Source organism: Megachile rotundata, chromosome 5, assembly GCF_050947335.1.
Source record: "Megachile rotundata isolate GNS110a chromosome 5, iyMegRotu1, whole genome shotgun sequence".
In the NCBI taxonomy this organism is placed as follows: domain Eukaryota; kingdom Metazoa; phylum Arthropoda; class Insecta; order Hymenoptera; family Megachilidae; genus Megachile; species Megachile rotundata.
Window position 1 is genome coordinate 12201149 of NC_134987.1, and position 14206 is coordinate 12215354.

The following is a 14206-nucleotide window of genomic DNA, read 5'->3' on the forward strand; positions in this document are numbered from 1 at the left end:
GTTTGTCGTATAAAAATCGATTTAGTGTCTGACCAATCCTTTTACCGAAAAACTAATATCAACTTGCGGTTTTACTGTTTATGATTGAAGTGCTTCTTATACAAATATTTTAACACACAATTGCACTTACACAAATATTAAAACTTTTATTTCTACGAATATTAAAACATACTATAGCTCTTTTATTTATACAGATATTAAAATATAAAATAATCTGATTTAAATATTAAAACGTAAAATGATATTTCTTTTTGAATTTTTATTTAACTTTTATTAAGACATAAAACTGTATTAATTTATTTTAACTTGTAGTACAACATAAAACTGTATTGATTTATTTTAACTTGTATTAAAACATAAAACTGTATCAATTTATTTTAACTTGTATTAAAACATAAAATTGTATCAATTTATTTTAACTTGTATTAAGACATAAAACTGTATTAATCTATTTTAACTTATACTACAACATAAAATTGTATCAATTTATTTTAACTTGTATTAAAACATAAAACTGTATTAATTTATTTTAACTTGTACTACAACATAAAATTGTATCAATTAATTTTAACTTGTGTTATAACATAAAATGGTACTTGCATTTCTTCAAGTCATCAAACTAGTCTGACAAGGGTTGAGCAACAATTGCACTTATTTTTAAATGAATAATATTTAAAATATAAAAATTTCCAAACTAGTCCTAAAAGAAGCATAATTTAATAGTAGTAAAATGGCAATATTAAAAGGTACCAAGACCACAGCATCACTAATTGCATATTCTTGTAACACGAAGCAAGAAGGATAAATGATGCCGTGAATTTATGAGGCAACGTTTGCACAGCGTGGATCGTGATACAAGTCGAAGAGGATTCGCGATTGCACAAGGTTGTTACAATGTTCTTAGCTGGAACACAAGCTCGTAGGATGTAATTTTCATCCAATGAGTAATTCATACAGACTCGAACGAAGTAGGAAGTCAATCCCTCGCGGGAATCGAGCACAATAAACGCGATGAATTTTCCGAGCTTGGCAGCTACCATTGTGCCGTAAGTGAGAGGACACAGGTGGGCGTTGCTTCCAACGGAAAATCGTTGAAAACACGTTTGATCCGAGGATTCTTGAAAGAGGAGAACCTAAATCCGACGCTTCGCTAACCGGATAGTCGGCAAAGTTTCGATATTGAACAGCAAGGTGTAACCTTAACGCGAATCCGATACGAGAATACACTTTTAACGTGTATATGTACGGACTTTGAAATAGAATCGGCTTCTTTTCTCGTTGCTGAAGAGTTTCTGATTTTCTGCCGATGTCTGAGCAGACTGGGAATCATGGATTTCTAGCTTGATTCGATATTACGATGAAAGATCGTGTTTTCGTGATATTCTATCTTCTCTTTGTACTGGGGGATTCAGTTAACGCGGTCTAACTGGAAGGTCATTTTGGAAACAAATTGATAATAATAAATAAAATTTGTTTTTGTACAATTTTATTTTTAATGATACCAAGCCAGCTAATTGTGAAGCTCTTAATAATTCTAGATATTTATCTTGAATAATATGTAAGAGTATCGTTCATGTTTCTTGAAAAAGGTTTAGGTCCAAAGAGTATCACCTAGCTCTTTGCTGAATTTTAATATTGCGAAGAATAACATTTTTGTCAAAAATAATAACATAGTTACAACAAATATTTTCTGTATGACCACGTTTTTAATTTAGACAATAATTATATAATATTACAAGTCTGTGTGAGACAACATGTACAATTAAAAATACAAAATTGCAGTTAAAACAGACAGTAAATCATTTAAATTTAATAACAGTAGAATATGAAGTTCACTTATATTTAATAAAATACTAGTGTAACATACTGAATAGCGCAATGAAACTAAATATTGATGAAATCAATTATAATCATCGAATAAAACCACCAGCTATTTCTATTTCACTGATACTAATTTCAATTATTTAACATTCCCTACCTCTCCACGAAATTACTCTTCCGAAGAAGACAAATGAAGTTTAATATATAACTCCAAGAGACCCTAACTCAACTCACGTTTACGTGCTACCTTTTCATCCTTACACTCACTTAGAAACACTCCCCTAAAGTTCGGTCATATATCTTAGAAACAGTACCCTGTACAATTCAGTTGTCCCAACATGGGACAGATAAAGTGCGTCGAATCCCTTGGGATCAAAGGTACAAGGGCGAGTCTCTTGGCCCTTGATGACTAGTGTAATAAATTAAATATTCTCTTTCAGCTAATTGCAGCTAATTATTCGTTATGCGTTTATTGCATTTTTGGAACATCGTGATTAAGTAGTGCAACGATGTTGAATAGGTTTACATTTAACACTGCTTCAGTGAAAAGAGTCATTTATGGTCAGACGTTTGTGTTAGAGTCAGACGTATTAATACTTTATGTCAGATGGCATACTGAAAACGACCACATATGGTTGTAGAATGTTGGAAGTATAATTATTCAGGATACTATGACTTTTCACTTAATAAGAAGTTAAACAATTATTCGATTTTGCATTTTCTTTAGTTCTTTAAGTTGAAGTTATTACATGCCATATTAAATTAGCAAGTCTTACTATTTACTAAATAAAAAATTTGAAAATATAAAAATATTACATTATAAATGCAAAAATAAAGAAATATCGATATTCAAATTTAATTTGTATTTAAAATTGAAAAGAGATTTCTATTTTTATATCCGATAGAAATTGCTATTATTAGTTCTTCGATGACCTTAAAAGTGAACGCGTTAAGTAGTGACATAACGCGCTCATTATGGCGCAACACTCTTCACGATTCAAGAACGATCGTTCACCGAATAACGATGTTTACGTCATGCTTCAAATTATGACGGGTATTATCAATGACGGAAGATCATTTTATAAGACTCACTTTGTCTGGAAGCCCTCGAACTCTTCCTGCTGCTCAGAGATGGAGGCTTCGAGGTCCAAGTAGGCACCATAATCGCCGTCTTTGTATAACTGGAGCGCCGTGTCATCGAGCTGTAACATAAATAGCAACAGAATTATATACCAACTTGAATAAAATTATTTTTTACTTGTTCGACGTTCATTTATTCAACTTCAATATATTCAACTTTAATGTTCAAGTTCAGTTTCAATATATTCAATTTCAATGTTCACGTGCAACTTTAATATATTCAACTTCAATCTTCATGTTTCACTTTAATGTTCAAGTTCAGCTTCAATATATTCAATTTCAATGTTCAAGTTCAACTTTAATATATTCAACTTCAACTTCAATGTTCAACATCAATGTTCAATTCTAATGTTCAATATCAATGTTCAACTCTAATGTTCAACTTCAATGTTCAACATCAATGTTCAATATTAAAGTCCAACTCTAATGTTCAAGATCAATGTTTAACTTCAATGTTTAACATCAATGTTCAATTCTAATGTTCAATATCAATGTTCAACTCTAATGTTCAACTTCAATGTTCAACTTCAATGTTCAATATCAAAGTCCAACTCTAATGTTCAAGATCAATGTTCAACTTCAATGTTTAACATCAATGTTCAATTCTAATGTTCAATATCAATGTTCAACTTCAATGTTCAACTTCAATGTTCAATATCAAAGTCCAACTCTAATGTTCAAGATCAATGTTCAACTTCAATGTTTAACATCAATGTTCAATTCTAATGTTCAATATCAATGTTCAACTTCAATGTTCAATATCAAAGTCCAACTCTAATGTTCAAGATCAATGTTCAACTTCAATGTTTAACATCAATGTTCAATTCTAATGTTCAATATCAATGTTCAACTTCAATGTTCAATATCAAAGTCCAACTCTAATGTTCAAGATCAATGTTCAACTTCAATGTTTAACATCAATGTTCAATTCTAATGTTCAATATCAATGTTCAACTTCAATGTTCAATATCAAAGTCCAACTCTAATGTTCAAGATCAATGTTCAACTTCAATGTTTAACATCAATGTTCAATTCTAATGTTCAATATCAATGTTCAACTTCAATGTTCAATATCAAAGTCCAACTCTAATGTTCAAGATCAATGTTCAACTTCAATGTTTAACATCAATGTTCAATTCTAATGTTCAATATCAATGTTCAACTTCAATGTTGAACTTCAATGTTCAATATCAAAGTCCAACTCTAATATTCAAGATCAATGTTCAACTTCAATGTTTAACATCAATGTTCAATTCTAATGTTCAACTTCAATGTTCAACTTCAATGTTCAATATCAATGTCCAACTCTAATGTTCAAGATCAATGTTCAACTTCAATGTTTAACATCAATGTTCAATTCTAATGTTCAATATCAATGTTCAACTTCAATGTTCAATATCAAAGTCCAACTCTAATGTTCAAGATCAATGTTCAACTTCAATGTTTAACATCAATGTTCAATTCTAATGTTCAATATCAATGTTCAACTCTAATGTTCAACTCGAATGTTCAACATCAATGTTCAACGTAAATGTTCAACTTCAATGTTCATCTTCAATGTTCAACTTCTATGTTCAACTCTAATGTTCAACTTCAATGTTCAACTTCAATGTTCAACTTCAATGTTCATCTTTAATGTTCATTCAAAACAACATACCAAAATTCTGTGTTGACAGGTCTAGTTAAATTAGAAGTTTCCCTCGTTCTCATTTCCCCGCAGTGTGCAAAGCATCATCGCGGAAATTATTGCCACTTAAGCATTAGCTGATTTCCTCGTAACCGCTTCTGAAGCGACGCGTCATTGCGAAACAAGCTTCCGTGCAAAGAGACGACCTTTATGTCGCTCGAAGCACAGGAACCACGACACGAGACCCGTTACCTAATTTTAAACCGCCACTTCGCTACCTTGGATCCAACGTTGCGGAAAATTCGTTCGGCGATTTAAACGGTTCCCGATTTTTCGATCTTGCGAGCAAATTCTCGCGTCTGTCGCGATTTCCACGAAAACTTCTGATACAACAGGTCGCAGGGAATTGTCAGGGAAAATTGGAAATTCACGGTTCCGAGGCATTGATACCCGGGCAGGATTATCCGAGACCGAGTGTGCCACGGATAAGCAACAATTTCGAGAAGTTTCCGGCGAAACTAAAACACGACCGACGAGTTTCGAGTTCCGTGGTGAAGCAGTTTCCTTTGTTACCGGTTCGCAATAAGTAAAGCTTTCGATTGCCGCTTTTAATTAAACCCAGTCAAAGTTCGGCTCTAATTGACGAACTCTGATCAGGGTACAATTTTATTATTCTGGTCCTTGTGAACTACTACTTTTTCGCGAGATGTTACGGATGATGACATTTCTTCAGTTTGGATTTATTTTGTGAGGAAGTTTGATTGAAAATTTTAGTCGAAAGTTAGGTGAGAAGTATTGAAATTTTGTTAGTGTTCGACTTGAACTAACACAGGACTTTATTTGACTTTGAAATATTTTCTTTAAAATCGTTCTAAGAAACAATAGTCATTTTCAATAAGTATTAATTACATTTTCCTTTAAGTTTTGAAAATAACAAATGTTGCATGAACATTCATCTTCAATGTCCACTAAGAATTGACCATATTGCTTCAAGCTTACAAATATAATTATTGCTTATCAAAAAATATTGCATACACTAAGCATACCGTACAAATTAGAGCACACAATTTCTATTCACCGTGAGAAACATCGGATCAAAAGAGTTAAGATGTGTGATAACAAGTTGTAAAATATGCGAATCCGCCTGGAAGTGGTTCATAAAAACCTACATTGGTTAACGCGAAAAGGAAGTTCAAAATTGATAAACCGTGAGAAGGTATCTAGGTTTAGGTCTACCTAAACTATCTTGATAATTGTGCGGTAAATTAGGACTAACAATTCTGTGAATCTTTTAATTCGTGTTATGAGGTGGGTTCATCAAGTTTTTCTCATTCAGAAGTTCCATGGAATGGGTTCAACGTACGAATGAGCGTCTTAAGGGTCAACAATCCGGGCTAATGCGACTAATCCGCTAAATTTATCCGTGCATCATTTGGTCCAGATCCACCGTTTCCGTGTGTGCAACAAGATAATCTCTCGAATTTGGAATCAGGTGGTCCGTACTAGATACGTAACATATTAAGTCCGTTGCGACACTAAGACTTCGGAAATAGATCAACTTACAATGCCGGGGAATTCACCCTGCTACGGGATTAGAATTAAAACGATACTGCAACAATCAAGGAACAGAAAGAACACAGAGGGGAAAGTAATGGTGGATAAACCGGAAGATGGAGAAAAATAGTAGCAAACCGCCTGGGAAGCCGTAGGCGAAACGTTGCTTCAAAAATAGTCGAGCAACCTGGGACGCCATATTTGTAATCACGTTGCGACTGTCGTTGGAAATGTTATTTTCCACTTCCGTGCAGACCGTCGTTCTAATGACTTTCTAGGAATCTTCGTTTCTCGTAAATAGCGTCCTCATTCTACTATTTTATTAGCCTCAGATTTTATTTTGTCACTTTAGTACTTTTCTACTTCGTTACTTCGTCACTTCGTTAATTTACTAGTCTTCTGTTCCATTTCACTGATCACTATATCTTTATTAGTTTTTGTGTTGACATATTTATATTCAGTGTTAGTGTGCTAAGAGTGCCACAGTAGAAATTAACGTATATAGTCAGACAATATAATACAAGTTATTTAAAGACAGATAATTACTCTTCCAGTTTTATCTTCCAATTTATTAGAGTATGTCACAGTCTCCCGTTTTTGTCGTAACTGGCGAATTAAATAACTGATTTTGTAATTAAGAACTGAAAATCGTAGAGAGTTTAAAGAAATACATACTTTCAGTACACTGTTTTATGATCTTTTTAAGATCTCTATAAAATTTCAAATCCATTACAATACTAAAATTTTAATCTCTTTAAAATTGTTCTTCAAATTTATTTCATAATTATTTTCCACAATACTTTAATACAAAAGAGTACATACACATCCCTCACTATTAAGAGAGAAGTTCATATTATTACAATATTATAATTTATCATTAACAAGTGCTTTTATCTGTCGTCATCCAAATTTTCAACCAAAACTTGAACCTCAAAATTTAATTAAAAAACCACAGCTGACAAATCATCGAACCCGATGACAGACATAGCAAGCTAAATAAACGAGAAGAGGAATTCTCGTCCGAGAAAACAGAGGGAAAGTGCAAGAGATCCCCAAGAATCTGGTAATGCAAGAATGAGGGGCATGAAAATAGGACAAAATCGAATCGCAAGCTCGCGTGTGTGTAAGCAGAAACGAGGAAGGAGTAGAATAAGAAATTGTGCGTTCGTGCAGCGTAAGACGGCGAGGGACGAGTGGGTCGACGGTGACCCATATTTCTAAAAATCACACAGCTTCAAAATAGTCCGTCGTCGGACGAAGTGGCGGTTATGCACGCGCGTGCTCAGCTGCGAGGTCGCTGCATTTCTCTGGTTTCTAGGCGTCCTGCATTCGGTGGAAAGAGATTGCTGACTTATGTAATCCACGTGCTGCCACGAGTACGATCTCTGGCCTTCAAGAGCATGACGAAATTGGTCAACCGGAAGGGAACGCGTTTGGAACACTCTATAGTCAAACCAGAGACGATACCGCTGCTGTTGCTGTAGCCGTTGCTTCGAACAATGCTGTTCCCCTTGTTTCTGCTTACTTGGCTCGTCGCTGCTTGCGTAAGAACGGGCTATTGATTCGAAAAACAATGGGAATCTTGACGATGAAGGAACTTGCAGATGTTACGTAGCTCTTGTTAAAGAAATTCGAAATTGAACGGGGAAAGCTGACTTTCGTAATACAACTTTATTTTGCTTCTGTTTCTTATCTCTGTGTTATTCTAATTTCGCTTTCCTTTCTAATTTTGATTGATGTAATTTAGTCATCAAAGTGTAGTGTCATATAGTGAAGGTGTAGTTCTATGTGGATACTTGGGATCCGGAGAGTCGGCGACACATTTAGAATTTGGACACTAATTCTGTGACTTTAAGTAGGGACATCTATATCTACCTCTTCCAGACACTATTATGATTCCTGCTGAGCATCTGAATTATATTTGTTTGGTAGGTTACGCATTCATCATTGTGATATGTATATATCACAAAGTCACAAATCCACAAACCTTATAATATTCGTCATGAATAAAAATTCCTAATCTTTATAACTACTATTAAAAATACCCAGTCCGTATGAATGTCCACGACACAAAAGAAGTCACCCATAACAGACGTCATCCAAAAGAAGTCACCCATAACAAACGTCACCCAATCGCCCATGAATATACCCTGAGAACCTGAGTTGAATCTAACCTCAAATACGTGTCTGATATAAAACGTTAGCAACGAGACGTTATCGTTCGATAAAGAGTTACAGGAGCGTTATCTAAGAACGAAATTGAACGAGAGCTATAAATTAATAGAGAATTTATGCATTTGTAGCAACTGTTCTTAATTGAGTTGTGTATCGTTATCGACAGCGAAAGTTGTATGGCTTCTTCCGATACCGTAGCGTAGCACGCGATGACACAACCATGCTATCTCAGTTACATGTTAATGCGATAGACTCCCGTCGGAATGTGAATTACGTAGAGATAAATGTAAACCTCCTGACTATAGAATTTATAAACTGGCTTAAACTACATACCACCGTTCCGATGTTCTTTTTGCGCTAGAATTTAATTACTGAATTCCTGGCATTATTGTAATTTATAGTCACTGAACCGGATGCTCTCGTAAATCTTAAATACTTAATGCCTTTCTTCGACGCTTGTGCTTATATATCAAGCGAAATCACTTTTCTAATTTTCCTTGCTTATTCCAACGTTATTATTATTTATTATGCAATAACCGTATCGGGTGTCGTATTGTAATTACATTAGATTCAATCATTTTATACTTTAACGTTACGGATGCTTATTACATCTGTGAATTGATGAATGATCATTGAGGATCCAAATATATTTGCAGTTTGTATGCATACGAACTGAGTGTAAACAGTATTAACCTTTCGTTTAAAATTTTATTGTTTAATTTAAAATAGTTGAGATATGTAGGTCTAGTAATTTGACCTGTATTGCATAAATGACTCTATCAATTTCTCCTGCTTAACATATGATTGCAGTCTATTCCGTGGAGTACTTCTAGCAATAGGAGTTTATGTATGTGTAGTACAATGTTATAATACTCTATATGTGAACTCTGTAGGTTAATATACTCAAAGTAGCAAATGTATTAAATGTGACACCTATATGTGACATCTACATATGACATGTATATGTGACACCTATATGACTCCTACATACGACATCTATATGTGATATCTACATATATGTGAGACCTACATATGACACATATGTATGTATAATACACATATGCTATACCTATATGTGACACATGTGTGTGATGCCTACATGTGATACACATATGTGATACCTATATGTTACACTTACATGTAATACACATGTGTTATACCTATATATGACACATGTATGTGATGCCTACGCTACGGTGAGACACATATGTATGTATAATACACATATGCTATACCTATATGTGACACATGTGTGTGATGCCTACATGTGATACACGTATGTGATACCTATATGTTACACTTACATGTAATACACATGTGTTATACCTATATATGACACATGTATGTGATGCCTACGCTACGGTGAGACACATATGTATGTATAATACACATATGCTATACCTATATGTGACACATGTGTGTGATGCCTACATGTGATACACGTATGTGATACCTATATGTTACACTTACATGTAATACACATGTGTTATACCTATATATGACATATGTATGTGTTGCCTACGGTGAGACACATATGTGATACCTACATGTGGTATCATATGTGACACCTATATGTAATACACATATGTGATACATATATGTGATACCTGTATGTAACACTTACATATGATACATATATGTGACACCTATACATGCATGATACCTACATGTGGTACCTATATGACACATACACGTGACATCTATACATACATGATACTTACATGTGGTACCCATATGACACCATATCAAAAATCCACATATACTTCCGCCAATTCAAAAAACCCACCAATAACCAAAAATCCCATAAAACAAAGAGCTTGAAAATTTCCCATGAACTCGAACTACGTTCAGCCGGAAGTATACCGATAAACATAATTAAAATGCAAAAAGCTGATTGGACGAGTTTGGTTTGACAGGAGATAAACGAAAAGGCTGGAAGGCTTTCCGAGACAATTAACCGAGAACCACTACACTTCTGGACAAGTAGTTCTGCTTGACTGGTCGAAACTTTCTCGATCGCCTTCTTTTTGTTCGTCGTCACCTGCTACGAGAGATCCATGCACGGAATAACAGCCCATTCACGGAAAGACACGATTCAGAACGCCGATAGACCGATCAATAGAGACTAGATAACGTTCGAGTATCGGAAATAGTTTTACTTATCGGGAGTTATTTAATCGAGAAAGAGTTATGGCGAAAAGGGAAACGCGTTTCGTGTCTGTAGTGCAGCGAGCGATATCGTGAAATACGGTCGATGCCATAATAGAATGTTTAGAAATACCTTTACACAAAAATATGAGTGTTGTGTAATCCGGTGAAATTTTCAAACGATTCGTGTTCATTTTACTATTACGTGATACGCTTGTTATATTGCCACTTTTGTATGTAGTGGAGGTTCTTTAGAAGCCAATTATTTAACGCGTTGTCAATTTTGAGAATTTTCTGCTCATTGTGAAAACGATATTAATCCAAAATTAACATCTGCTATCAATAAAGATCAAGAAGTCAATTCATAAATAATTTCAGTACTTCAAAATAAGTTATTCAAAATTGTTTCAATTCATACTATTAACAATCAAAACTGCAAAAGAATATCTTGCAAATTTAAAAAAGAAATTTTTTCACATACAACGACAGTATTCATTTAAATAACAATGTCATTCCGCATAAAAGAATTAAGAAGCACCTATTATTTTTGCCCAGCGCTTTCAACAAAAATAATTGATCACGAAAGAAGCATCAGATTGTACACGATCGGAAGAAGCACGTCGAAAAATACTTTTCACGTGATGAATGGTGTTACGTAGGAACAGGTACAAAATGGAAAGTCGACAATTAATACACGTCAACACGCGGAAAACAGTCAGGAACTGATTTGAATTTGAAACGACTGCCAATAAACGGATGGTTCTTAGAACGACTCGCGAGCGTTCGAGCTTAACGCGCCTGAATAGCGATGTGGGCGGCACGTGGGCACACGAATATGCTCCTTTTCATTCGTCACGGAGGAAGACGTCTTTGCGTTGTCGCAGGAACGCGAAAGAGAAAGTAATCGGTTGAAGTGTAAATCCTAGGAATAGTACAAACTGATCTCAAAGTTTAAGTTTTGTAAAATTCAAATGGGTGTTTGGTGGATTTATTGTTCGTGGATGACGAACAAAATATGTGTTCATTATTTTTGATTAGTTGGTAGGTATAATGTGAACATCATACGAGTGTTATTCGATGTTTCAAGATGTACTTTTGTCAGGTTCAATATTTTGGCTTGCGAAGTTATTAAGTTTAATAATTTAAGTTACTGTTCATCCATATCCTAAATTCTTAAATTGCAAATTTCTTCATCTTCAAATTTCTAGATCCCCAATTTCCACATCTCCAATTCTATAGATCTCAAATTTCCACATTTGCAAATCCCTAAACCCTTAATTTCCATATTTCCAAATCCCTAAACCCCTAATTTCCATATCTCCAAATACCCAAATCCCAAATTTCATCTCCAATTCCCTAGATCCCAAATTCCCTCATTTCCAGATTCTTAAACTCCCATTTCCACATCTCCAAATCCCTAAACCCCCAATTTCCACATTTCCAAATCCCTAAACCCCTAATTTCCATATCTCCAAATCCCTAAATCCCCAATTACCACATCTCCAATTCCATAGATCTCAAATTTCCTCATTTCCAAATCCCTAAACCCCCAATTTCCTCATTTCCAAATCCCTAAACCCCCAATTTCCACATTTCCAAATCCCTAAACCCCTAATTTCCATATCTCCAAATCCCTAAATCCCCAATTACCACATCTCCAATTCCCTAGATCCCAAATTCCCTCATTTCCAAATCCCTAAATCCCCAATTTCCACATCTCTAAATCCCTGAATCCGCTAATTTCTATATCTCCAAATACCCAAATCCCAAATTTCTTCATCTCTAATTCCCTAGATCCCAAATTCCCTCATTTCCAAATCCCTAAGTCCCCAATTTCCACATCTCCAAATTCCTAAATCCCCACTTTTCACACCTCCAATTACCCAAATCCCAAATTTCTTCATCTACAATTCCTTAGATCCCAAATTCCCTCATATCCAAATCCTTAAATTCCCAATATCCACATCACGAAATCTCTAATCCCCAACTTCATTACTATAATACCTCATTATAGTAACAAATAATCATTTCTATAAATTCAATATCTCAACTTATATGCTTATCAAAATTTATTTCGATCTACCGAATTTATAAATCCTAGCAATTTGACCTACTAAATTTAAGAAGTTAAATTCAAGTTTAATAATTCAACTTACCCACCAAGTAACAAATTCAACAAGGTTGAACAAACCGCATTTCCCAAGGCCAAATATTTTAAACTAGATATTTCATGCTACCATGCTTGCTCAATTATCTTTCAAGTGAAATCATTTAAACAGAGCAAAACTAAGATGAGCAGTTCATGGCACTTCAGTTTCTTAGAAGTTACCAATCAACGCGATCGACCGTGCCGACTTCTTCCCTGTTATTAGAGACGATTATGTTCATCATTTTTACACCGGAATCCGACAAACGCAACTGTTAAAGAAATAAACTCTTTCGTCGCCTCTGTTCAAGAGCAAAGAAACACTGGTTATTGCGCCAGTGTCACGAAAATGGCTTTGAACAAAAGAACTGTCTGCCTGGGTGATCCGCAAATGTTACTTCGCTGGTAAAATCGTGACATTTTACGAGTACTCTTGAAGCGTACTTGACTTTTATTACCATCTGGATTTAGTGCCTTTTATTTTTTATTATTTGACAGAAATAAATAAATAATACTTACATATCTTTGTGAAGTGGAAAATTGTGATACATAAAGGTTTCAATGTGATTAATCTAAAAATTATTAGTAAACTTATACATCTTTTAATTCTTTTAACACGTTGACTGCCACGTCACCCACATGTGGGTGATACTTACGTTGCTAAACTGATCTAACATGAGTATTATTAAAAATTGGTTGACTTTCCTCATAAAAAATTCTCGCATTAATTACACGGATCTATAAAAAATAAATGTAACAAGGTGTTGTGAAAATATTTTGTAAAATTTATTAAAAATGAAAATACTACTGGATGCAATTTCCAATGTTTCAGTGTGGCAGTCAATGTGTTAAAAATATAATTATACAGTTGATAACTGATACCATTAATTGTCATTCATAATTCTATGAAAATCAATTGAAACATCCAACAAGCCTTATTTCCATAAACAATCGCCACACGACCCAAGGGTCACCAGTCACAAATGTTAAACTCGCTCGAAACTTCCCGGAGTAAATTCGAGTAGAAGCTCGCGTGGGAAAAATAAAAAGGAGAAGGAACAGGCAAGGAAGCTTAATCGCGCGATAAATTATCGCCACTGCGTCTGTTGGAAAAGAAAGCGAACGGTGGTGTATCTAACACAGCGAGAAAGGACGAGCATTCCCATTAGAAACATGGAGGGATCCAGGTGGTAATAGGTTGGCGCTAACTTAACTCTGCGCACGATCGTGTCGAGTGTAAACTACTGTAAAAGCTGTCCAGGTTATTATGTGTGCGCGAGATAATGAAAACTACGGAAACAGCCGGCAGCGCTTCTGTTTCCATGGCGTATACCGCCCTCTCGTGAAAACCGCGGTGGTTGGCCAAAGGTTCCTTAATCTGCGTGTATTTGGATCGTGGGCTCTTATTTTGATGAGGGAAGGTCTTTATATTTTGAAATTTGTTCATTTTTAAGGGGTGTTTGCAGATTTATAGGTGGGAGAATTTTTGGGAGTTTTGAGGTTCGAGAAGTTTTGGATTTTCAAGTTTTAGAATTTTTGGATTTTCAAGTTTTAGAATTTTTGGAGTTTCCATATCACAAATCACAAATTTTCTC

The 14206-nt window shown here is 34.8% G+C and overlaps 1 protein-coding gene across 2 annotated transcripts in view; it reads right to left on the minus strand.

The window, feature by feature from the left end:
• Window positions 1-14206, minus strand: part of Fhos (Formin homology 2 domain containing) — a 284475-nt gene that overhangs the window by 187048 nt on the left and 83221 nt on the right. For both annotated transcript variants that reach the window (XM_076532146.1, XM_076532145.1), the window contains exon 3: window positions 2914-3023. In XM_076532146.1, the coding sequence (XP_076388261.1) occupies window positions 2914-3023 (110 nt within the window). The remainder of the gene's footprint in view (window positions 1-2913; window positions 3024-14206) is intronic.